Source organism: Salvelinus namaycush, chromosome 27 (genome assembly GCF_016432855.1).
Source record: "Salvelinus namaycush isolate Seneca chromosome 27, SaNama_1.0, whole genome shotgun sequence".
Classification (NCBI taxonomy): Eukaryota; Metazoa; Chordata; class Actinopteri; order Salmoniformes; family Salmonidae; genus Salvelinus; species Salvelinus namaycush.
The window spans coordinates 5,001,353-5,029,245 of NC_052333.1; the positions used below are offsets into that span (position 1 = coordinate 5,001,353).

The 27,893-nt window shown below is 44.1% G+C and overlaps 1 protein-coding gene across 1 annotated transcript in view; it reads right to left on the minus strand.

Moving 5' to 3' along the window:
- Window positions 1-207: 207 nt before the first annotated feature.
- LOC120022096 (MAP7 domain-containing protein 1-like) overlaps window positions 208-27,893 on the minus strand; it is a 70,797-nt gene continuing 43,111 nt past the window's right edge. Inside the window, exons 4-16 of the mRNA XM_038965912.1 lie at window positions 23,055-23,218; window positions 22,064-22,172; window positions 10,711-10,839; window positions 9,217-9,371; window positions 8,967-9,070; window positions 7,562-7,794; window positions 7,010-7,349; window positions 6,348-6,528; window positions 5,181-5,285; window positions 4,076-4,138; window positions 3,787-3,856; window positions 1,881-2,141; window positions 208-745 (exon numbers count right to left, since the gene is read on the minus strand). Of these exons, the coding sequence (XP_038821840.1) occupies window positions 735-745; window positions 1,881-2,141; window positions 3,787-3,856; window positions 4,076-4,138; window positions 5,181-5,285; window positions 6,348-6,528; window positions 7,010-7,349; window positions 7,562-7,794; window positions 8,967-9,070; window positions 9,217-9,371; window positions 10,711-10,839; window positions 22,064-22,172; window positions 23,055-23,218 (1,925 nt within the window). The 3' untranslated portion in view covers window positions 208-734. The remainder of the gene's footprint in view (window positions 746-1,880; window positions 2,142-3,786; window positions 3,857-4,075; window positions 4,139-5,180; window positions 5,286-6,347; window positions 6,529-7,009; window positions 7,350-7,561; window positions 7,795-8,966; window positions 9,071-9,216; window positions 9,372-10,710; window positions 10,840-22,063; window positions 22,173-23,054; window positions 23,219-27,893) is intronic.

Sequence of the window (27,893 nt, forward strand, 5' to 3'; positions counted from 1 at the left end):
ACTGTGTGCTGATAGTTCTACCTGTATTAATGTGATCGCCATGGGAACTGCTGAAGAAACCAACCTAAACTTATTCTGTATCACAACAGCAATACAATTGAAGAAGAAACGAGCCAGAGAAACATTAAGACTCTGTCTCAGGTGAGACAGAGAGACATACATGCAGACACACAGACAGACAGACATACAGAAAGAAATAGAGACGTCTTCTCCCTTTCATTAAGATTTATCCCACAGCTTCCCCTGACAGCATCCTCACACTGCTTCCTCCCCTAGTTAAATAACCCAATTATTCAAGACTAACAAACACACACTTTGTTCAACTTAAGATAACAACAGCAATAGCATAACAACAATGATAATAACAACCGTAGTCAAATACTGTATATTTCCAGGTCTTACAATGCTCTAAAACTCCTCATATTACATTGTCTGCCATTTAAGGTGCACCATAAAATCTGCATTTGACATTTTCAACAAAACTCAATGTATGTTGCACCAAAACATGCCGAGGAGACAGACGATATTTTTTTCATTACGTTTTTTTCTTTTTTCTTCACAGAGTTTTCTTCCTCCCTCTTGACCTCTGTGGAATTTGATGTTTTTAAGTGATTTAAAAGTTTAGTCCATAGTTTGTTTCTTTGTTTGACACACTTCCTTTATAAGCTGTTGCAGTGTGTGGCACGCATCAACTAGATCAACCGGTGGCGTAAAGCGTGTGGAAGCCTGGTGTCTCAAAGAACTTCTGGAGAGATGGAGAGAAAAAGAGAAAGAACAGAGAAAGATAAAAATCAGCATTGTTTTCTGCTTCACTTGGGAATATGAGCTAGTTTGAAGTCTACAGTACGTGAGGCATACCGTCTATCAGACCTTATCATTCAAAGTTTTCTGCTTCAATTGGGAATATGAGCTAGTTTGAAGTCTACAGTACGTGAGGCATACCGTCTATCAGACCTTATCATTCAAAGTTTTCTGCTTCACTTGGGAATATGAGCTAGTTTGAAGTCTACAGTACGTGAGGCATACCGTCTATCAGACCAAAGTCTTCAGTTCTAGGGATGATATTCTGCACGCGTCATTATCATTAGAACCCCCTTGGGCTGTGGGGACATAAAAATGGGATATAATATGGTGCGGCAGGTAGCCTATTGGTTAGAGCGTTGGGCCAGTAACCGTAAGGTTGCTGAATCGAATACCCGAGCTGACAAGGTAAAACTATGTTGTTCTACCACTGAACAAGGCAGTTATCCCACCGTTCCCCGGGCGCTGAAGACGTGGATGTCGGTTAAAGCAGCCCCCCCGCACCTCTCTGATTCAGAGGGGTTGGGTTAAATGAGGAAGACACATTTGGAGGCATTCAGTTGTACAACTGACTAGATATCCCCCCTTTCCCCTAATATTATGTATGTTCCATTGGTCTCAGTCATATTGTTTGCTTTGTTGACATTTAATGTTTGGGTATGGCCGTCTTCGAGACCGGCTGTGGGGGTCTTGGCATAATAAAGGGGGCCTCGTTTGCCAACCTAAGGAGCATGCCAAAACAGGACTGGGATCCTCTTTCCAGTCTTGGACGTCAGCTCTCCCACACAGGGAGCTTGGGCAGCGTGCCCAGAGGCTAGGGCCCAGGCTTGGGGATAGTGGTAAAGGTTTGGAGTCCCCTCTCTGTAAACTCTAGTAATGGTTGTAGCTAACTACAGGATGCATACCTTTAGCATAAGATCCAAACTGTGCTTCTCTTTACACATGCTGGTAATGTGGGTATAGAGTTATGGATTGTGTACATCCTAGAGTGCTATATACTGATACAGTGATAGAATGCTTCATTTGAAATGTTAAAATGATATGGTATGTCTGGTTCTAATCCTGACCTGCATAGCTACCTGCAGCATGCTGAGGCTTCATGGAACCCGTTTTCATCAGGAAGGGCTCTCCTCCCTCGAAGGCCAGGATTGGGTCACTGACGATGCCACTCCCCGGTTTTCCCGGCCCACCGTTGCTGCTCCTGCTGTGATTGGACAGCTGGATGATCTGCTCAAAGTCAGCTGCCTTCCCATTGGCTGAGAGGCCATTCTGGTGCATGGCTGGCCGGACAACATTCAGCACAGGGCTGGATTCTGCTTCAATCTGCTGCATTTTAGGAGCTGCATGAAAAAAAACAAGCAAAGTTGCTATCTTTAAATGACAAATAAAATGGTCCTTGACTGAGTGTTCTCTCTCTAATTGAATGTAATATTTTAGGGATGACTGAGTGACTGAGTGTTCTCTCTCTAATTGAATGTAATATTTTGTAACTGTCTTGTCTTTTAATCATGACAATATTTGTTAGCATCCAAGACCACTTTGTAAATAAGTGCCATCCTCTTGGGATCTAATGCACATCCCAGCTAACACTTCTAGGTAGAGAGAACATTTTTGTAATGTTACCTGTAATGTTCCCCTAACGTTTGATTGTCCAGTTATCAGTTATTTAGGGGAACATTCTATCTATGTCAAACAGAACATGACCAGAACGTGGTTACCATGTTCTCAGAATATCCTTTTGACGTTGACGCCGATTAAGATAAGCAGAATTAGGTTTTTACATGGCTATTGCATAATCTGCTTACTGCCATAATTGGTTCAATATCAAATTATTTGAACTCACAACCTCTTGGTTCATGGTACTCTGGACCCCCCCCCCCCCCCCCCCCCTCCCCTCCTCCTCCTCCCCCCTAGGCAGGAATGTAGATCTGGAAGAAATGGATCGGTGTAAGGCTGTGACTGGACTTTGAAGTAAATCTTAACTCTGTTAAAAGTAAACTCAAGAAAAACTTGTATTGATCGTAGTGATTCAGGAGGATCATTAAAACAGGTTCACATGTCCCACCAACATCACACAACTATACCGAAAGCCTTTAAAATTGCTGAAATAAGTAGGCCTAAATCAAATCAATGATGAAAATAGTACGAGTACAGACACGGTGGCGTGGTGGGGAAATCTGAGTACAGTGAATCAAGAGGTTGTGACTTGAAATCCCAGGTGAGGACACGTTGAATAATAACTACTTTATTAAAAACATACACAATGTAATCAAATATGTAAGTTGAAAAAATGATGTTAAAAGCACTGTGTGTGTTTGTATCTCTAATCTTGCCAACAGACACAGAGCTATGAACGGTTCACTGGTTCACCAATCAGAGCCTCGATTGGCTCAGCAACAAGGCAAGATGTGTCATGAAACACTCTTTTTTTAGAACGTTTCTATGGGACCATCAGGTGACATCCTGACAACTAATACACAGAAATGTTCCTGCAAAGTTCCCATGAAACGTGTCTAGAACATTAATATGTTATGTTCTGAGAACATGGTAACCATGTTCTGTGTATGTTTTGCGAGACGTTTATGGAATATTCTCCTACCCCTCAGAAAACTGGACACATAAACGTTCTTGCAACGTTTCCATGAAGCGTGTCGAGAACATATCTTAAATTCTGAGAACATGGTAACCATGTTCTGGGTAAGTTCTATTTGACATTAAGGGGATGGTCTCTTGGAAAAATTCCTTGCACATCACTGGAACATCGCTAAGAAAACGTTAGTTAAAAGCCTCATGAAACTCTTAAGGGAACGGTCTCTAAAGTTGTGGGAAGGTTTGTTGTTAGCTGGGATGTCGTATAATTTTATTTTTTACCCAAATTGATTTTTATCAAATCAAATCACAGGTTGAAGGAGACAGCAGAATGGCACTGTAGAGACAGCAGAATGGCACTGTAGAGACAGCAGAATGGCACTGTATGTAACTTACCTTTACTGTTCTTCGTAGCATCTTTGCCATTGACCTGTGCTGGAGAATTAGACTCATTCGGCAGTGAAGGCTAGAAGAACAAAAAAATGGGACAAATGGTTGCTGTGTATCACACAAGGTTGCTACACATTGGTGGTGGATGAGGTGTTATTATCAAGAAGTGCTTTGAACACCTGGACAGACACTATTATGAATTCAGTGATTTAAATAAGAAAACATACACTGTATAATCTTTCATCTGAACAAAGGGTCTAGAAGGGTTGTTATATGAAGCATAGATAGGACTTACATCAATCCCCTTTTGTCCTGCATCAGTACTTTTACGAGTTCTCTTCATGATTTCCTCAAGGCGCTGTGGAGTTCAACAGCAGAGGCAGGAGTTGTCAGCTGCTGGATTTGATTATTGACAACTAATGCACTTTAACATATTTCATTTAAGGCTGGGAGCTTTTCCTAGTCAGGATACAATTTGATCAAAAACTACCGGTTCTATATTTATGTATAAAGTATAAAGTAAAGACAAGTTAGACTTTTTCAATCTGAGTCCCCTTCATCCATCCATCCCTCCTCCCTCATCCCCTCCATCCCTCATCCCCTCCATCCCTCATCTCTCCTCCCTCCATCCCTCCTCCCCTCATCTCTCCTCCCTCCATCTCATCTCTCCTCCCTCCATCTCTCCTCCCTCATCTCTCCTCCCCTCATCCCTCCTCCCCTCATCCCTCCATCCCTCATCTCTCCTCCTTCCATCTCTCCTCCCTCCATCTCTCCTCCCTCCATCTCATCTCTCCTTCCTCCTCCCTCCATCTCTCCTCCCCCCATATCTCCTCCCTCCATCCCTCCTCCCTCCATCTCTCCTCCCTCCTCCCCCCATCCCTCCTCCCCCATCTCTCCACCCCTCCTCCCTCCCCTCATCCCTCCTCCCTCCACCCCTCCTCCCTCCATTCATCCCTCCATCCCTCCTCCCCTCATCCCTCCACCCCTCATCTCTCCTCCCCTCATCTCTCCACCCCTCCATCTCTCCTCCCTCCATCTGTCCTCCCTCCATCCCTCATCCCCTCATCCCTCATCTCTCCTCCCTCCTCCCTCCATCTCTCCATCCCTCCTCCCTCCCTCGATCTCCTCTCTCCTCCCTCCTCCCTCCATCTCATCTCTCCTCCCTCCATCTCATCTCTCCTCATCTCTCCATCTCTCCATCCCTCCTCCCCTCCATCTCTCCTCCCTCCATCTGTCCTCCCTCCATCCCTCATCCCCTCATCCATCATCTCTCCATCCCTCCTCCCCTCATCTCTCCTCCCTCCATCTCTCCTCCCTCCATCTCTCCTCCCTCCATCTCTCCTCCCTCCATCCCTCCTCCCCTCCCCCCTCTTCCCCTCCATCCCTCCTCATCTCTCCACCTTCTTTCTCTCCAGGCGCGCCTGTTCCTCCTTCTGAAAGTGCTTCTCTCTCTCCAGGCGCTGACGCTCCGCCTCCTCACGAGCTTTGACCTCGGCCTCCTCCCTCTGACACAGACGGGACAAAACAACATCATCAATACGATCATCAATACTATGGAAAGCCCATTTATCTTCATAGGATGTTCATCATGCTATTAAGACTACAGGGAAATGACTCAACAAGGGAATCGTGTCAGTCTAGATAAAACCCAAATTTCATATAATATCAAATGATGGAATGTAAAAATAATTATTAGCAAATGAATACAAGAGTAGATTAATGTCCCCTTTTCTAACCACTAGGTGGCACCATATTCCCAGACTAGGCTGTAGTAGGCTGTAGGGCAGGGCTTGATATCTCCCTGTAATAATGCCATTACACAGCTCACTGGGTCTTTTGAGTCATCAGTACTAAATAGGTGATGCATGGAGGGATGAAAACAAAGCTGTGATCACATCAGTTCCAAACTAACCACCGGGCTATACCACAGGCAGCAAATATCTAAATAACCACATCCATCAAAAGAACAAGGTTGCTATGCTTCATAAACAGTGCAAAACACAGGTTGTATACAGTTGAGTAACTACAGATGTTTGCAATGACGTTTTTATGTTCAAAGTTGCCTGGAAGATAAAACTTGCTGTGTCATGGTTCATGAGATAGCTGAAAAATATTGTATGAATATGATGTCTCACCATCTTGACACACACTGCAAGGAAGATGGCTGCTGGCAGTGTCGAACAAACAGCAAATTGCACTGGTCTTCCCTCGGGGGAGACTGGACTCAAGCATGTCTGAATGCTACAGGCAGGGGTAGTGGGAACACTGTCACTATCTATCCCCTGTCAGCCCACTGCAGTGCGGAGCAGAGACGGGGACAGGGGGAGGACAGAGCTGTCACTATCCCACTCTGACAACGGCTCTCTCAGCTCCAATAAATTCTGGGCATCTGCCTAGAGAAGGCATGGTGACAATGACATGCTGATTGTAGGCCTTACAGCACACATGCCTGTCCCCTCAAACAGCAAACATTCCCTCTCATAACGTTACCTCGACCTAAGATCAGTCAACCTGTGTCATACGTCTTCTTCTACGCTGTACGTCAAGACTGCCTGTCGATCTCGCACCTGTTTCTGCAGGCGTTGGTTCTCCTCCTGTTCCGCCTTGGCTTTCTCCTTCGCCTCCTTCTCCTCCTCCAGGCGCTGGGCCTCGTCTCTCAGAAGCTGCTCCTTCGCCATGAGGCGTGCCTCCTCCTCCCTGCGCCTCCTCTCCTCCGCCTGCCGAGCCATGCCCTCCTCACGAGCAATCCTGCATGGGGAGCATGCTCAGTCAGGTCCGCACATGCTCATACAGTATATGCTCACACTGGATGGCATTTTCAAATCAACACACAACATGACACATATCAATGTATGGTACACACTTGTCTTGGACATTAGGCAAACAGTAAACCATTCATATGTCTATAGACTGGGGTTTATTTAACTATGGGTCGGGACCCAAATCGGTCCCTGGTCATGTGAAAGGTGGGTCGCGAGTTATGAGAATACATCTATCTATACATCACACACTATTTATTTTTTATTTGGGTCATTGGAGAACAATTTGGGTCACGGGAAGACAGTCAATTTCTCATTTGTGCCTTGAGCTAAAAAGTTGAAGAACCCCTACTATAGACAGACAAACAGACAGACACGACACTCCAATCGATAACATTCAATAATACTACAGTACTATAATAACCAACTCAATGACATGTCTAAACAATTCCAGCCAGGGTCTGACTGACCGTTTCCTCTTCTCCTGCTCCAGGCGCTCCTGCTCCTCTCTCTCCCGTTGCTCCCGGGCCTGTCTGCGTTTCTCAGCCAGGACTCGAGCTGCTTCCTCTGGGTCGTTGGTGCCGGCTGAGGGCCTGGAAGCCACAGTGGCAGCAGTAGATGAGGTAGCCGGGGCAGATGAGGCAGCCGGGGCAGATGAGACAGCTGGGGCAGTTGTGGGAGTTGAGGCAGCAGAGGCAGTCAGCTGTAGGTTTGAGGCTTGGGTAGAGGCGGCCACTGTGACTGGTGCACTAAGAGATGTTTGTGTCACCGGCGCCGAAGACACCATTATAGCAGGAACATTACTGGAGCCTGTACGAGCAAGAGAGACAGGAGAGGCCTCTGTTTCACATCTGAAGCCACACGATGGACCATAACCGTGGAATATACTTCAAGGTTCATATGAAGCAAACATCATAGAGTTGATACAATGTGTGTTTTCTCAAGGCAGAGAGGGCAAGAAGTAACAGCTGAAAATAAACATCCTGGAGCTTGGATACGGTAACCACGGCGAACAAACTTACTCTTTGTCTCCTCAGGAGTGTCTGGCTGATGGGGCTTGTTGTTAGTTTCCACGGTGACCGGCTGAAGCTGTACCCTGACAGGGGTCTGGGCTCTTTTGGGGCGGGTCTTGGTGCCTGTGGGGATCTTCTTGCCCGTGGAGGGGGTCTTGGGAGCCATTGGAGGGCAGGGGGACAACAGTTTGCTTTTGGGGGCCACAGGTGAAGGAGGTCGGTTTTGGGGTTTTGGGGTACTGCTGCAGGATAAGAGATGAAAAGAGATAAGTGGGGAAGAGAGGGAAGGAGAAGGGAGGGAGGAGGGAGGGAGGAGGCAGGGAGGAGGGAAGGAAGGAAGAGGGAGGGAGAAGATTCTTAGTGTCTGGAACTCTATTGGAGGGATGCAACACATTTCTTCCACAAGAAATGTCATTATTTGGTGTTTTGTTGATGGTGGTGGAAATCACTGTCTCAGGCGCTGCTCAGGAATCATCCATAAGTGTTCAATTGGGTTGAGATCTGCTGACTGAGACGGCCATGGCATACATCGTTTTCATGCTCATCAAACCATTCAATGACCACTCGTGACCTGTGGATGGAGGCATTGTCATCCTATGGGGGCATAGTCATTGTAGCCAAAATAATGGGCAAAATTATGGCCTGCCCAGCATTTTTAATATATGACCTTAAGCATGATGGGATGTTAATTGCTGAGGAATTGCTTAGGAACCCCACCTTTGTGAAAGCACCTGCTTTCAATATATTTAATCTCCCTAATTTAATGAAGTGTTTCCTTTATTTGGGCAGAGACCTGTAGTATAGGACAGTTTAGAGTAGTTCTACTGTTTGGCACAAGACAGATTCTGGGCTCTACTCCATCCTATGTTCTGTGTTCTGTAATCTGTGTTCTGTGTTTTGTAATCTGTGTTTTGTAATCTGTGTTTTGTAATCTGTGTTTTGTAATCTGTAATATGTGTTCTGTAACCTGTAATATGTGTTCTGTAATATGTGTTCTGTAACCTGTGTTCTGTAACCTGTGTTCTGTAACCTGTGTTCTGTAACCTGTGTTCTGTAACCTGTGTTTTGTAATCTGTGTTTTGTAATCTGTGTTTTGTAATCTGTGTTTTGTAATCTGTGATCTGTGTCCTGTAATCTGCAATATGTGTTTTGTAATCTGTGGTCTGTTATCTGTAATTTGTGTTCTGTAATCTGTGTTCTGTAATCTGTGTTCTGTAATCCGTGTCCTGTAATCCGTGTCCTGTAATCCGTGTCCTGTAATCCGTGTCCTATAATCCGTGTCCTATAATCCGTGTCCTGCAATCCGTGTCCTGTGATCAGTGTCCTGTGTCATTCTGTGTCATGTGTCCTGTGTCCTGTAATCAGTGTCTTGTGTTCTGTGTCATGTGTCCTGTGTCCTGTGTCCTAACAATACCTGAACTCCGGCCTGGATCTGGTCGGCGTTGGGAACTTCTTCAGAACTTTCTCTTTTTCATTCTCCCTCTCCTTGTCTTTCTTCTCTTTCTTCTTCTTATCCAACTTTGAGAAACAAAAAGGGTGAACCGTTATGGCAGAATACCTGGAATTACACTATAGTGTGTGTGTGTTAACATGTATGCTTGAACATGTGTGTGTGTGTTAACATGTATGCTTGAACATGTGTGTGTGTGAGGGCGTGCGCTGACCAGCGTTGAGTTCCGTCGGCGTTGGCGCTGTGTGATGTCAGGCGTGCTGGCGGACACTCCTCCCCTCCAGCGTTCGGAGGAGTCCCGGTGAGGGTGGTGGTGGGAGCAGGCGTCCAGGGGGCTGGCGGAGGCTGAACGGGAGTAGTGGTGAGAGTCTAAGTACATCACAGAGATGAAGAAAGCAGGCAGGAAAGACAAGGTCAGGTCAGGAACCCTAAAAATTACAGTAGTGATCATGATAGGCCACCTATTGAAAATGTAACAGTGGCAGACACACTTAGTCAGCGTGGATCTCTGGCCAGCTGTGATCCTTATTAGTCATATTGGGCTCTGCAGGAATTAACTGACTGAGTTTACTTCCCCTGTCAGAAATAATGCATGAGACAAAGATAGTGTAACTAGTGGTTGTCTGGTGTATACTGTAACTAGTGGTCGTCTGGTGTATACTGTAACTAGTGGTCGTCTGGTGTATACTGTAACTAGTGGTCTTCTGGTGTATACTGTAACTAGTGGTAGTCTGGTGTATACTGTAACTACTGGTCGTCTGGTGTATACTGTAACTAGTGGTAGTCTGGTGTATACTGTAACTAGTGGTAGTCTGGTGTATACTGTAACTAGTGGTAGTCTGGTGTATACTGTAACTAGTGGTCGTCTGGTGTATACTGTAACTAGTGGTCGTCTGGTGTATACTGTAACTAGTGGTCGTCTGGTGTATACTGTAACTAGTGGTAGTCTGGTGTATACTGTAACTAGTGGTCGTCTGGTGTATACTGTAACTAGTGGTCGTCTGGTGTATACTGTAACTAGTGGTCGTCTGGTGTATACTGTAACTAGTGGTCGTCTGGTGTATACTGTAACTAGTGGTACTCTGGTGTATACTGTAACTAGTGGTACTCTGGTGTATACTGTAACTAGTGGTACTCTGGTGTATACTGTAACTAGTGGTCGTCTGGTGTATACTGTAACTAGTGGTAGTCTGGTGTATACTGTAACTAGTGGTAGTCTGGTGTATACTGTACTGTAACTAGTGGTAGTCTGGTGTATACTGTACTGTAACTAGTGGTAGTCTGGTATATACTGTAACAAGTGGTAGTCTGGTGTATACTGTAACTAGTGGTCGTCTGGTGTATACTGTAACTAGTGGTAGTCTGGTGTGTACTGTAACTAGTGGTAGTCTGGTGTGTACTGTAACTAGTGGTAGTCTGGTGTATACTGTAACTAGTGGTAGTCTGGTGTGTACTGTACTGTAACTAGTGGTAGTCTGGTGTATACTGTAACTAGTGGTAGTCTGGTGTGTACTGTACGGTAACTAGTGGTAGTCTGGTGTATACTGTACCTAGTGGTAGTCTGGTGTATACTGTAACTAGTGGTAGTCTGGGGTATACTGTACTGTAACTAGTGGTAGTCTGGGGTATGTATGCTGTAAATTCCCCTTCACTGGAAAACAAGGGAGAGAAAGAATAAAGGTTCCTGTAGGGGTCAGAGGTCACTCACAGGGGTCCCGGGAGTCGCTAGTGTTGAGCAGGGTCACGGCGCTGCGGCTACGGGCCAGGAAAGACAGGGTGGGGGTCATGAGCCGCTCCACGATGCGGCTCTCCCACGGACTAAGACGCAGACTGCGGGCTGGCAGACACAAGAGGGCGCTGTCAGTACCTGGGTGCTCTTACACACACACACACCCTGCAGAGTCCCCAGAATCAGACCCCCAGTAGTGCACCACCAGGTTACCCACCGTTCCCCAGTCACTCACTGACAACCCTGCAGCACAGCATTTCATCCCACAACACAAACTGATCACTGTCTGATCACACTTAATAACTGTAGCTATTTCACCCTGACCACTTTTACTACATACTGTAGAGACAGACTTCACTCCAGTTAAACATGATGGACAGGTGGAGAAATCTGGAGATGTTTCACCTACATGTACACTACCAGTCAAAAGTTTGGACACACCTACTCATTGCATTTTTTTTTTTCACGTTTAAAAAAAAACTATTTTCTACATTGTAGAATAATAGTGAAGACATGAAAACTATGAAATAACACATATAGAATCATGTAGTAACCAAAAAAGTGTTAAACAAATCAAAATATATTTTATATTTGAGATTCTTCAAAGTAGCCACACTTTGCCTTGATGACAACTTTGTACACTCTTGGCATTCTCTCAACCAGCTTCCTGAGGTAGTCACCTGGAATGCATTTCAATGAACAGGTGTGCCTTGTTAAAAGTTAATTTGTGGAATTTCTTTCCTTCTTAATGCGTTTGAGCCAATCAGTTGTGTTGTGACAAGGTAGGTAGGGGTGGTATACAGACGATAGCCCTATTTGGTAAAAGACCAAGTCCATAATATGGCAAGAACAGCCCAAATAAGCAAAGAGAAACGACAACCCATCAACTGACATGAAGGTCAGTCAATACGAAAAATGTCAAGAACCTTGAAAGTTTCTTCAAGTGCAGTCGCAAATACCATCAAGCGCTATGATGAAACTGGCTCTCATGAAGACCGCCACAGGAAAGGAAAACCCAGAGTTACCTCTGCTGCAGAGGATAAGTTACCAGCCTCAGAAATTGCAGCTCAAATAAATGTCTCACAGAGTTCAAGTAACAGACACATCTCAACATCAACTGTTCAGAGGAGACTGTGTGAATCAGGCCTTCATGGTCGAATTGCTGCAAAGAAACCACTACTAAAGGAAACAAATAAGAAGAAGAGACATGCTTGGGCCAAGAAACAAGAGCAATGGACATTAGACTGGTGGAAATCTGAGTCCAAATTTGAGATTTTTGGTTCCAACCACTGTGTCTTCTCGAGACGCAGAGTAGGTGAACGGATGATCTCCGCATGTGTGGTTCCCACCGTGAAGCATGGAGGAGGAGGTGTGATGGTGTGGAGATGATTTGCTAGTTACACTGTCTGTGATTTATTTAGAATTCAAGGCACACTTAACCAGCATGGCTACCACAGCAATCTGCAGCGATACACCATCCCATCTGGTTTGCGCTTAGTGGGACTATCATTTGTTTTGTAACAGGACAACGACCCAACACACCTCCAGGCTGTGTAAGGGCTATTTGACCAAGAAGGAGAGTGATGGAGTGCTGCATCAGATGACCTGGCCTCCACAATCACCTGACCTGAACCCAATTCAGATTCAGTGAGTTGGACCGCAGAGTGAAGGATAAACAGCCAACAAGTGCTTGGAACTCCTTCAAGACTGTTGGAAAAGCATTCCAGGTGAAGCTGGTTGAGAAAATGCCAAGAGTGTGCAGTCATCAAGGCAAAGGGTGGCTACTTTGAAGAATCTAAAATGTAAATTTTGATTTGTTTAACACTTTTTTGGTTACTACATGATTCCATATGTGTTATTTCATAGTGTTGATGTCTTCACTGTTATTCCACAATGTAGAAAATAGTAAAAATAAAGAAAAACCCTTGAATAAGTAGGTGCATCCAAACTTTTCAGTGGTACTGTACATGTCACATACCTCATAACGTCACAGATCACACACATAACAATATAACTGCTCAACTGCTACATTTCCTCCATACAAAAAGAATAACAACTTACTTGCCATCCACAATACATGTGTAAATATTGGACTATAAATTGTGCTTTCCTGTATAATACGTATGCTAAAATGTTTATTCTAGTCTGAGACATTTACTTTATGTTCGTATACTTATATTTTATTATTTCTTATTGTTGTTGCATTGTCGAGAAGAAACCTGTGCGTAAGCATTTGGTTGGACGGTGTATAACCATGTGTATCCCGTACAAACATACATTGAAAATGTTGAAATCATGTAGTTCTTCTTCCCAAATGACTTGTCATTCAAAAACACACCACCCATAAAGCCATGACTGTCTAGCAGGCCTACGCTCCAGCCAGACCTAGCCATGCTGACAGAGGCATGCTACATCAGATCCTCAGCATTAGAGCCTACGTTACTCCTGGGATGCTGTGAGTAAGACTCACTCTTATGCCATTAGTTCAGAATCATATGTTTGTTTGTCATATTATATTTTAGGCTGCGTCCCAAATGGCAGACTATTTCCCCACATAGTGCACTACTTTTTGACCAGGGTCCACAGGGCTCTGTTTAAAAGTAGTGCACTATGTGGGAATAGGGTGCCATTTGGGACACAACCCTCATGACAAACACTCAAGAACAATCATAACTGGAACAAATGTAATGTCAGAGCAAATGGCTTTTGAACGTCGGGCGTCCCTGAAATCATTTGTCCCTAAAACGACGTCAATTTCAGAAAGTTACAAAACAGTGTGTGGGTCAAAGGGTGCTACATTGTAGTGATGGAACCAGACTGGTGAATTTGTGAGAGCCCTCTGTGTGAGATTTTCTGTGTGGAGGAGATTTAGGTGGAGAAATGACCCAAACCTTTTGAAGATGAGATGAGAATAGGGACACGTTCCGTATTACAGTACCTCCAGTAGGCTAAAGAGTCTGACCTGAGTCTCTCATAAACTTCATTCTAAGTAACTGGCATCTTCAGCATCTTCAATGGGCCATTGATAGTATCGTACAATTGAATGTTAACATAGGCATCACAAGTAACAGCATTCTATAGAGACTCCACTGCTATATAACTGATTTATGGTGTGGGCCCTAATTGTTAGATCAAGTCAGCTATGCTAAGGAGCGTCCCAAACGGTACCATAACCCTTATTTAGTGCCCTTCTTTTTTACCAGCCCCCATAGGGCTCTGGTTAAAAGTAGTGCACTATACTGTATACTGTATAGGGTGCAGTTTGGGACACAACTCGTGTGGATCACTCAGCTCTCTCTGTATGCTTTAACTGATGGCATGTCACACAGAATGTTGCCCCATTGACTCTTTAACTGATGGCATGCCACACAGAATGTTGCCCCATTGACTCTTTAACTGATGGCATGCCACACAGAATGTTGCCCCATTGACTCTTTAACTGATGGCATGCCACACAGAATGTTGCCCCGTTGACTCTTTAACTGATGGCATGCCACACAGAATGTTGCCCCGTTGACTCTTTAACTGATGGCATGCCACACAGAATGTTGCCCCATTGACTCTTTAACTGATGGCATGCCACACAGAATGTTGCCCCATTGACTCTTTAACTGATGGCATGCCACACAGAATGTTGCCCCGTTGACTCTTTAACTGATGGCATGCCACACAGAATGTTGCCCCGTTGACTCTTTAACTGATGGCATGCCACACAGAATGTTGCCCCGTTGACTCTTTAACTGATGGCATGCCACACAGAATGTTGCCCCATTGACTTTTTAACTGATGGCATGCCACACAGAATGTTGCCCCATTGACTCTTTAACTGATGGCATGCCACACAGAATGTTGCCCCGTTGACTCTTTAACTGATGGCATGCCACACAGAATGTTGCCCCATTGACTCTTTAACTGATGGCATGCCACACAGAATGTTGCCCCGTTGACTCTTTAACTGATGGCATGCCACACAGAATGTTGCCCCATTGACTCTTTAACTGATGGCATGCCACACAGAATGTTGCCCCGTTGACTCTTTGCTCAGCAATGAAGTCAGACTGGAATCAGAAACTGGAATCAGAAAAAATGCTGTTTATAGAGGAACATCTCAACATGTCCTCTTAAGCATTATCCTGTAATAACAACATTGAATGCGTACACACACACACACACGCACACACACACAGTCACGCACACAGTCACACACACACACACACACAGTCAAGCACGCACACATTCACCCAAGCACAGAAAGTTCACAATCACAACAGCAACACCAAGAAGCTGATGATAAGCGTGAGTCGTGACACTTCTTTTCTGCAGATGCATGTAAAGCACATTTAGGATGGCACCGATCAGGGAATGGAAAACACTGAAAAGCTTTGACTATCCCATAAAATTGACTGGTTCATATTATTTAATGGACCAGGGGTCACCTTCGCTGTATTTTGGATAGATAATTTTCACAAAGTGTTTTATGGTTAATAACCCAACTAGGCCCGGGCCTGTTGCTAAGCAACAGTGAGACGGCTTATTTTCTCCTTCAATGCGGCAAGACATTTACTGCTGCTGCCTGATATAGTGAACACCTGGTAAATAAGTCCTGGGTCTCTAAAAAACATCAGGCTATTTTAGGCATACGTATATCCCACAGCCAGAACATTCTAACTGCTAAGTCGACTGGATTTCATATGGCAGATCCAGGAAAATATCGGTCTGCTGAGAGAGGACATTCTGTGTAAAGTATTTAATATTGACTTGACTGAGTATTGAATTTGTCGGGAAGATCAATAAAAGCTGACTGCATGTAGTCAGTTATGAGTGACATGACAACTTCTGATGGCGAAGTTCCAGAGGGTGGAAGAGGACTTGGACAGCCATCTAAAAAAATGGATGACGAGCTAATGGAATATATTATAGCAACCTGATGACCTCTCTATCTAAGATCTCCTTTACCTAAGATCTCAACTACCTAAGATCTCCTCCATCTAGGATCTCCTCCGCCTAAGATCTCCTCCGCCTAAGATCTCCTCCGCCTAAGATCTCCTCCGCCTAAGATCTCCTCCATCTAGGATCTCCTCCATCTAGGATCTCCTCCATCTAGGATCTCCTCTGCCTAAGACCTCCTCCATCTAGGATCTCCTCCATCTAGGGTCTCCTCCATCTAGGGTCTCCTCCATCTAGGGTCTCCTCCATCTAGGGTCTCCTCCATCTAGGGTCTCCTCCATCTAGGGTCTCCTCCGCCTAAGATCTCCTCCGCCTAAGATCTCCTCCATCTAAGATCTCCTCCATCTAAGATCTCCTCCATCTAAGATCTCCTCCATCTAAGATCTCCTCCATCTAAGATCTCCTCCACCTAGATCTCCTCCACCTAGATCTCCTCCACCTAAGATCTCCTCTACCTAAGATCTCCTCTACCTAAGATCTCCTCTACCTAAGATCTCCTCTACCTAAGATCTCCTCTACCTAAGATCTCCTCTACCTAAGATCACCTCTACCTAAGATCTCCTCTACCTAAGACCTCCTCTACCTAAGACCTCCTCTACCTAAGATCTCCTCTACCTAAGATCTCCTCTACCTAAGATCTCCTCTACCTAGATCTCCTCCACCTAGATCTCCTCCGCCTAAGGTCTCCTCCATCTAGGGTCTCCTCCATCTAGGGTCTCCTCCGCCTAAGACCTCCTCCGCCTAAGACCTCCTCCGCCTTAGACCTCCTCCGCCTTAGACCTCCTCCGCCTAAGACCTCCTCCGCCTAAGACCTCCTCCGCCTAAGACCTCCTCCGCCTAAGATCTCCTCCGCCTAAGATCTCCTCCATCTAAGATCTCCTCCATCTAAGATCTCCTCCATCTAAGATCTCCTCCATCTAAGATCTCCTCCATCTAAGACCTCCTCCATCTAAGATCTCCTCCATCTAAGATCTCCTCCATCTAAGATCTCCTCCATCTAAGATCTCCTCCATCTAAGATCTCCTCCATCTAAGATCTCCTCCATCTAAGATCTCCTCTACCTAGATCTCCTCCACATGTTATTACTGTACATGTGATAATTAGATAAAGAGTTCATCAACGACTATCTGACCATTTACATTACACTATCTTTACGTTATGGTGGAAAATTGCAAGATTATTTTATAATACTTTTATTGCATCAAATTGTTGTTTTATGTAACAGAATATAGTATTCGTATAACTATTGTGTGTGTGTTCTACTGAGGATGGGCCTCTGGGAGATAACACTGACAGGAGATTTACAATGTCTTTTGGGTGATAAAACCTAAAGAGCATTCCAGAGCATGAGTTAATGTTTCTGTTCTATATGGTACCAGGGAGAGATGACCCCAGGCCAGACCCTGGTCTGTAGACAAAAATGACTGTTTTTACAGCAGATACTGTCTGCTATGAATTATAGGCATCTTTCATACAAATCTTAACCGTGTGACCTATTCTATATATCTGTTGTTCGTCATGTAGGTTGAAAGGGGTGTATCTTGGCTATATAATACCTTTGTACTTTTGTCTCAACGAATCATCTGAGGGTGATTCGTCGACCAGCCATCGCTATTGCAAAACTCTCACTAATAAAGATTTAGTTTAAGTATAACTCTGACTTGTGTGATAAGTTTGTCTCTCCTCATTTTATAGTAAAGAAATGAACCACCACACCATTTACATGACACTATATATCTACATTACACTATCTATCTACATGACACTATATATCTACATTACACTATCTATCTACATGACACTATCTATCTACATGACACTATATATCTACATTACACTATATATCTACATGACACTATCTATCTACATGACACTATCTATCTACATTACACTATCTATCTACATGACACTATCTATCTACATTACACTATCTACATTACACTATCTACATTACACTATCTATCTACATTATACTATCTATCTACATTACACTATCTACATTACACTATCTACATTACACTATCTATCTACATTATACTATCTATCTACATGACACTATCTATCTACATTACACTATCTATCTACATTATACTATCTATCTACATTACACTATCTACATTACACTATCTACATTACACTATCTATCTACATTATACTATCTATCTACATTACACTATCTATCTACATTACATTATCTGACCATTTACATTACACTAGTCTTCTTCCAAGCCAAAATGGAGAATCCTTAGCATTAGATGAAACATTAGCCACAGTCACATTACAATACCCATCACCACCGAATCACACCATCATGAACACTGCACCACACCACACCACACCTCCACCACCTCCACCACCACCTCCTCTACCACCACCTCTACCACCACCACACCTCTACCACCACACCTCTACCACCACCACACCTCCACCATCTCCACCACCACCACACCTCTACCACCACCACACCTCCCCCATCTCCACCTCTACCACCACCACACCTCTACCACCACACCTCCACCATCTCCACCACCACCTCCACCACCACCACCTCTACCACCACCACACCTCCACCATCTCCACCACCACCACACCTCCACCACCACCACCTCTACCACCACCACACCTCTACCACCACCACACCTCTACCACCACCACACCTCTACCACCACCACACCTCTACCACCACCACCACCACACCTCTACCACCACACCTCTACCACAACCACACCTCTACCACCACCACACCTCCACCATCTCCACCTCTACCACCACACCTCTACCACCACCACACCTCCACCATCTCCACCACCACCACCACCACACCTCCACCACCACCACACCTCCACCACCACCACCTCTACCACCATCTCCACCTCTACCACCATCTCCACCACCACCACCACACCTCTACCACCACCACACCTCCACCACCACCACACCACCTCCTCACCTCCTCCATCTCTACCACCACCACCACCACCACCACCACATCACCTCTACCCACACCACCACCATCTCTACCACCACCACCTCTACCCACACCACCACCATCTCTACCACCACCACCTCTACCCACACCACCACCACCACCACCTCTACCACCTCCATCTCTACCACCACCACCACCTCCACCACCACCACCACCTTTACCACCACCACCACACCACCACACCTCCACCACCACCACCTCCATCTCTACCACCACCACCTCCACCACCACCACCTTTACCACCACCACCACCACCACACCTTCATCTCTACCACCACCACCACCACCACCACACCTTCATCTCTACCACCACCACCACCACCACACCTCCACAACCACCACACCTCCACCACCTCCACCTCTACCCCCAACACCACCACCACCACCTCTACCCCCACCACCACACCCCACCACCTCTACCACCACCACCTCTACCCCCACCACCACCACACCACCTCCACCTCTACCCCCACCACCTCTACCACACCTCCACCACCACCACCTTTACCACCACCACCACCACCACCAAACCTTCATCTCTACCACCACCTCCACCACCTCCACCTCTACCCCCAACACCACCACCACCACCTCTACCTCTACCCCCACCACCTCTACCCCCACCACCACCACCTCCACCTCTACCCCCAACACCACCACCACCACCTCTACCCCCACCACCTCTACCCCCACCACCTCTACCCCCACCACCCCCACCACCACCACACCACCTCTACCCCCACCACCACCACACCACCTCTACCCCCACCACACCACCTCTACCCCCACCACCACCACACCACCTCTACCCCCACCACCACCACACCACCTCTACCACACCACCACCACATCACCTCTACCCCCACCCCACCACACCACCTCTACCCCCACCACCACCACACCACACCACCCCCACCACCACCACACCACCTCCACCCACACCACATCACCTCCACCACCTCCACCACACCTCAACCACACTTCCACCACCTCCACCTCTACCACCTCCACACCAGCACAGCTTATGACCAACAGCAGAGTGGAGGACAACCAATGAGTGTGGAATAGAAGGGTGTCGTGACTGAAGTGACAGAACCCTATATACACCAATAGAGGAAAAAAATGATCACAAAATATGGAATAATATAGATGTCTGGTCTGATCAAAAATTCAACAACATCAAATCAACAAAACCATGATGCACACGAGAGCGGGGATGTGAGACGGGTAATGTAGTGTTGTAAGGATAGGAAATGATTGGTCACCAGGCAACAGGCAGGCAGGCAGGCAGGCCACCAGGCAGGCAGGCAGGCCACCAGGCCACAGTTAAAACAAAAAACTAAAACCAGGTAGTAAGGAGGATCTGAGAGGAGAAGGGAGTGGGGAGGAGGGGAGGAGGGTAGGAGGGGGACTGATATAAAGGCCTGGTGGACATTGACGCGGGTCGGTCATCCTTACTTCTGTTGGGGGAGTTCCAGAGGGTGGCAGAGGACTTGGACAGCCTGTTGTTAATGACAGGGTCCACCTGTCTCGGTAAGTTGACAGTGGAGGCCGAACATCTGCCTGCACCAGAGAGAACGCAACAGACAACAACTGTTCACAAGGCTGGCGGGGTGGGGAACCCAAGGAGGTACTGTAGACGTAGGCCTACTGTCGATGAGCTCGCCCTCTGACTGTCTGTCTGTCGGTCTGGATCATGCATTTGACAGAGCTTATAGGAGAGTGGGACCACATCATTCATTGATTCACTGATTCATTGTAGTTTAGGGCACTCAAAGGTTTGGGGTATATCTGAGAAAGTTAAATGACTGAAGTGACTGGGTTTATGAATGGCATCTAAACCCCAGAAACAAATGGCGTCGAAACCCCAGAAACAAATGGGGTCTAAAACCCAGAAACAAATGGCATCTAAACCCCAGAAACAAATGGCGTCTAAACCCCAGAAACAAATGGCGTCGAAACCCCAGAAACAAATGGCATCTAAACCCCAGAAACAAATGGCGTCGAAACCCCAGAAACAAATGGCGTCTAAAACCACAGAAACAAATGGCATCTAAACCACAGAAACAAATGGCATCTAAACCACAGAAACAAATGGCGTCTAAAACCCAGAAACAAATGGCGTCGAAACCCCAGAAACAAATGGCGTCGAAACCCCAGAAACAAATGGCATCTAAACCACAGAAACAAATGGCGTCTAAAACCCAGAAACAAATGGCGTCTAAAACCCAGAAACAAATGGCGTCTAAACCCCAGAAACAAATGGCGTCTAAACCCCAGAAACAAATGGCGTCTAAACCCCAGAAACAAATGGCATCTAAACCCCAGAAACAAATGGCGTCTAAACCCCAGAAACAAATGGCGTCTAAACCCCAGAAACAAATGGCGTCTAAAACCCAGAAACAAATGGCGTCTAAACCCCAGAAACAAATGGCGTCTAAACCCCAGAAACAAATGGCGTCTAAACCCCAGAAACAAATGGCGTCTAAACCCCAGAAACAAATGGCGTCTAAACCCCAGAAACAAATGGCGTCTAAACCCCAGAAACAAATGGGGTCTAAAACCCAGAAACAAATGGGGTCTAAAACCCAGAAACAAATGGCGTCTAAACCCCAGAAACAAATTTTTCTAGAGAACACCAAATGGTGTAGATTGTCTTTGTAGTTCAAACCAAACAAACACACACACACACACACGCTCATTCTTATTCAGACTTCAGAGAGAAGAGAAGGTTTTTGACCTCAAGGTCACAATCCAAGAGAAGGCCTGCCTTTCACAAGCTTGCGTCATTGTTGGACTGAGCAGCATAGTGTACTGTAGGAGACAGTTGGCACACTGAACGCTGAGAATGTTCCTCACAGCTCTGTGATAAACTCAACACCTTGCAGTTCACACAGAAAGTCTAATGAAACATTTACATGACACCCTCCACATATTCCCCTCTGTCTCCTATATCTGGATTCTACTGAACAGTTAGAATCTGGAGTCAGAGAAACAGTTCAGATGAGAAGGATCAATACAAATCTAGTCTATTATCATGATGCTACTCGGTCATTCAGTGATTACTGAAGCCAAGTAGAAATAGTGACCTAGTGATAGGCAACATATTGTTAGTAAACATGAATTATATAATGACTCATCTAGCTATTCTAATAGTCCTCAGATGAGAACTTTACCACCCCTTAACCAAATTACACTCCCACCCCTACGGCACCCAAACTGTAGGACACTGTAAATCAACATTAGTTAGTCTAGAACGTCTCTGTCCTGTTCTATGCTGCTCAATGAGGGAACTGTGTGAGCAGTTGTACGAGACGTTATGTGGTCCTAGGTGGTTCAGGTCTATGTAGTAATATGTGGTTCTATGAGGTTCTATGTGGTTCCAGTGCTACTCACTTTGTCTGCGCGAGGTCTGGTTGAGGCCGCCAGCCCAGGACCATCTCTGCTGACGGATCTCAGCCCAAGTCTTTTTGGTTGACTTCTTGATGGCCGCCTCATAACGCTCCTGTGGTGGGATAAAAGGGAGACAAAACTTTGACTCACTCAAACAGCTGCTGAGGACCTCAACGTGTAATGTTTCTAGAACCTCCAACCACTCTGTGTATGTACCCTGTGACCTCGTCCCCACAAAGCAAAAGCTGAGTTTTTATATTTGTATTCAGCAAACACTTAGATATGTATTTTATTAATTTCACCTTTATTTAACCAGGTAGGCCAGTTGAGAACAAGTTCTCATTTACAACTGCAACCTGGCCAAGATAAAGCAAAGCAGTGCGACAATAAACAACACAGAGTTACACGTGGGATAAACAAAAGTACAGTCAGTCATTGACACAATAGAAAAGTCTATATACAATGTGTGCAAATGGAGTAAGGAGGTAATGCAATAAATAGGCCATAGTAGTGAAGTAATTACAATTTGGCAAATTAACACTGGAGTGATAGATGTGCAGATGATGATGTGCAAGTAGAAATACTGGTGTGCAAAAGACCAAAAAACAATATGGGGATGAGGTAGGAAGTTAGATGGGCTATTTACAGGTAAGCTGCTCAGATAGCTGATGCTTAGTGAGGGAAATATAAGTCTCCAACTTCAGCGATTTTTGCAATTCGTTCGTCATTGGCAGCAAAGAACTGGAAGGAAAGGTGGCCAAAGGAGGTGTTGGCTTTGGGGATGACCAGTGAGATATACCTGCTGGAGCGTGTGCTACGGATGGGTGTTGTTATGGTGACCAGTGAGCTGAGATAAGGCAGAGCTTTACCTTGCAAAGATATACACTTAGGTACAGTATGTTGTACCCTAGCCTGTAACAAAACTACCTACAAAACTGAACACAACACTTGAGCAACAGAGAGATCTTGAAGGTGACCCTCCTCCAGTCCCCACCTTGTTCTTCTCTAGTTTCTGCCTCTGTTTCTCTTCCAGGAGGGCTCTGCGTTTCTCAAGCTTCAGTCTCTGGTCCTCCAGCCTCCTCCTACGTTCCTCCAGCTGGCTCTCCCTCAGACGCCTCGCCTTCTCCTCCTTCTCCAGCCACTGGGCCTTCTTAGTCGCTAGGCAACGGGAGGCAACGGGTACAGGGTTTTTTAGATTCGTTTTATTTCACATGATTCAGTTTTATTTATTTTAATGTTCTGAAATTATTCAGACCCCTTGACTTTTTCCTTTTTTTTTCTAAAATGGATTAATTTACATTTTTATTTGCAAACATTTCTAAAAATCTGTTTTTGATTTGTCATTATGGGGTATTGTGTGTAGATTGATGGAGGGGGAAAAAACGAATGAATTTTAGAATAAGGCGGTAACTTAACAAAATGTGGAAAAAGTCAAGGGGTCTTGAATACTTTCAGAGTGCACTGTACATGGCAGCTAAAAGGTGAATTGTGTATACATCAGGAAACTCAAGAAAACAAAACAAATGAAACAAAACAAAACAAATGAATGTGATAGTTAGCTAGTCAAGAAAGTGTAGAAGTCATGAATGGAATAATGGACAATTCAGGGTTAGTTGAAGCAACTAATAATCTCTTTCTCTCAATCCCTCTACTTGTTTTTGTCTGCCCTCCATATCTCTCTGCACTAGCTGGTCATAATAAACAACTCGAAATGACTGAGCATTACATAGTGGGTTGTTGTTTGTTCACTGAGACGAATACTGGCCTTGTGATCTCACTGTTTAAGGCTGTTAAAAGTCTCATGGCTTCTAGGAACCAGTTTGGAAAAGCAAGAAGAATAGAATGGGAAGAAGACATAGTTGTTTACACCCTCCCATAGGCCTAATTGCAATCCTATTCTAGTCCTCATAACGGTCAACAAGTAGTAGAAGTAGAAGTAGTACTAGTAGTAGTAGTATTAGTAGCAGTAGCAGCAGAAGTAGTAGACACTAGTAGCATTATTATTAGTAGTAGTAGTGGTAGTAGCATTATTATTATTATTAGTAGTAGTAGTAGTGGTAGCGGCATTATTAGTAGTAGTAGTAGTGGTAGTAGCATTATTATTAGTAGTAGTAGTAGTGGTAGTATCATTATTAGTAGTAGTAGTAGTGGTAGTAGCATTATTATTATTAGTAGTAGTGGTAGTAGCATTATTATTAGTAGTAGTAGTAGTGGTAGTAGCATTATTATTATTAGTAGTAGTGGTAGTATCATTATTAGTAGTAGTAGTAGTGGTAGTAACATTATTATTATTAGTAGTAGTGGTAGTAGCATTATTATTATTAGTAGTAGTAGTGGTAGTAGCATTATTATTAGTAGTAGTAGTAGCGGTATTATTATTAGTAGTAGTAGTGGTAGTAGCGTTATTATTATTAGTAGTAGTAGTGGTAGTAGCATTATTATTATTAGTAGTAGTGGTAGTAGCATTATTATTAGTAGTAGTAGTGGTAGTAGCATTATTATTATTATTATTAGTAGTAGTAGTAGTAGTAGTAGTAGTAGTAGTAGTAGTAGCAGTAGTAGTAGTACTAGTAGTAGTAGTAGCAGCAGCAATAGTAGTAGTAGTAGTGGTAGTAGCAGTAGTATTATTAGTAGTAATAGTAGTAGTAGTAATAGTAGTAGTAGTAGTAGCAGCAGCAGTAGCAGCAGCAGCAGCAGTAGTAGACAGTAGCAGTAGTAGCAGTAGCAGTAGTAGTAGTAGTAGCAGTAGTAGACAGTAGCAGTAATAGTAGTAGACAGTAGTAGTAGCAGTAGTAGACAGTAGTAGCAGCAGTAGTAGACAGTAGTAGTAGCAGTAGTAGACATAGTAGTAGACAGTAGCAGCAGTAGTAGTAGCAGTAGTAGACATAGTAGTAGACAGTAGCAGCAGTAGTAGTAGTAGTAGACAGTAGTAGTACTAGTAGACAGTAGTAGTAGTAGTAGTAGTAGACGACATAGTAGTAGACAGTAGTAGTAGTAGTAGACAGTAGCAGTAGTAGTAGACAGTAGTAGTAGTAGTAGTAGTAGACATAGTAGTAGTAGACAGTAGTAGTAGACAGTAGTAGTAGTAGTAGACAGTAGTAGTAGTAGTAGACAGTAGTAGTAGTAGTAGACCGTAGTAGTAGACAGTAGTAGTAGACAGTAGTAGTAGTAGTAGTAGACAGTAGCAGTAGACAGTAGTAGTAGACAGTAGCAGTAGACAGTAGTAGTAGACAGTAGTAGACAGTAGTAGACAGTAGCAGTAGTAGTAGACAGTAGCAGTAGACAGTAGCAGTAGACAGTAGTAGTAGACAGTAGTAGACAGTAGTAGTAGACAGTAGCAGTAGACAGTAGTAGACAGTAGTAGTAGTAGTAGACAGTAGCAGTAGACAGTAGTAGTAGACAGTAGTAGTAGACAGTAGTAGTAGACAGTAGACAGCAGTAGTAGTAGTAGACAGTAGTAGTGTAGTTGTAGCAGTAGTAGTAGTAGTAGACAGTAGTAGTATTAGTAGTAGACAGTAGCAGTAGTAGTAGTAGACAGTAGTAGTGTAGTAGTAGTAGTAGTAGACAGTAGTAGACAGTAGTAGTAGACAGTAGTAGCAACAGTAGTAGACAGTAGTAGACAGTAGCAGTAGTAGTAGTAGTAATAATAGTATTAGTAGTAGTAACAGTGGTAGTAGTAATAGTAATAGTAGCAGTAATAGTATTAGTAGTAATAGTAGCAGTAGTAGCACCAGCAGTAGCAGTAGTAGCAGTAGTATTATTAGTAGTAGTATTAGTATTAGTGGCAGCAGTATTATTATTATTAGTGGTAGTAGTAGTAGTAGTAGTAGTAGTAGTAGTAGTATTAGTAGTAGTAGTAGCAGTAGACAGTAGTAGTAGTTTTATTATTTGTAGTAGTAGTATTATTATTATTAGTAGTAGTAGGAGTAGCAGTAACAGTATTAGTAGTAGTAGCAGTAGACAGTAGTAGTAGTAGTATTATTATTATCAGTAGTAGTAGTAGTAGTAGTTTTATTATTATTAGTAGTAGACAGTAGTATTATTATTATTAGTAGTAGTGGTAGTAATAGTAGTAGTAATAATAGTAGTAGTAGTAGTAGTAGTAATAGTAGTAGCAGTAGTGGTATTATTAGTTGTAGTGTCCCACTGCTTTTTATTAGTGCCCTCTAGCAGATACTGAGTTTCACTTCACAGTCTGCGTCTCATTTCTGACAGCCACAATTAAAACGCAATCACTCTGCTTTGTTTAAACTCCCAACATGCTGTGCACCAGCTGTGTCCTCTCAGCTCATTGGGCCTCCCCTGAGGTAGACACGCCACATGTGTACTGTATCTCAGAGTGGCATTTCCTGTTTTGCAGTCCCCTGCATGTGGACCTACTTCCAACACACATGTGTTGTTAAAGTATAGCATGGTGAGGGGCAGGATACGTGTGAAGAGGTTTTTTGGATGAAGCTCAGTGTTGAATGGGGGGAAATTAATGTGAGATGTCTCTAATAAAGAATGCAATCCTCATTCTGAAATATTAAAACATTGAAAGAAATACACGAGTGTTTGATGTTAGAAGACGAGGTCCTGATTTGTATTCTGTTCACCAGTCCTTCCCTAGCAATTCTCTATGTTAAGAGGTAGAATACTCTAGTCTGTCTGCACCCCATCCACAAAGACAACACTTTCCCATTTCTCCATCATGGAATAAAATCGTATTATATTCATTTTCAGTACATCTGATTGGCAGAAATACATGATCTAAATACATTGAGTGCGTGCACTTTAACATTGTAATGGCATTACTACAGCTTCATCTACAACGGCCCTTACATAACATTCCCATGGTTTAATGGTCTCTCATATGTGGTTCAAGGGACGAGTACGAATGATAATCACGTGTAACTGTTTTTCTCAGCATGTCATCATCAGTACAGTATACGTGGTGTAGAACACCCAACCATAAAACATACAGTATACGTGGTGTAGAACACCCAACCATAAAACATACAGTATACGTACAGTAGAACACCCAACCATAAAACGTACAGTATACGTGGTGTAGAACACCCAACCATAAAACATACAGTATACGTACTGTAGAACACCCAATCATAAAACGTACAGTATACGTACTGTAGAACACCCAACCATAAAACATACAGTATATGTACTGTAGAACACCCAACCATAAAACATACAGTATACGTACTGTAGAACACCCAACCATAAAACGTACAGTATACGTACTGTAGAACACCCAACCATAAAACATACAGTATACGTACTGTAGAACACCCAACCATAAAACGTACAGTATACGTGGTGTAGAACACCCAACCATAAAACATACAGTATACGTACTGTAGAACACCCAACCATAAAACGTACAGTATACGTGGTGTAGAACACCCAACCATAAAACGTACAGTATACGTGGTGTAGAACACCCAACCATAAAACATACAGTATACGTACTGTGGAACACCCAACCATAAAACATACAGTATACGTACTGTGGAACACCCAACCATAAAACATACAGTATACGTGGTGTAGAACACCCAACCATAAAACATACAGTATACGTACAGTAGAACACCCAACCATAAAACGTACAGTATACGTGGTGTAGAACACCCAACCATAAAACATACAGTATACGTGGTGTAGAACACCCAACCATAAAACATACAGAATACGTGGTGTAGAACACCCAACCATAAAACATACAGTATACGTGGTGTAGAACACCCAACCATAAAACATACAGTATACGTGGTGTAGAACACCCAACCATAAAACATACAGTATACGTGGTGTAGAACACCCAACCATAAAACAT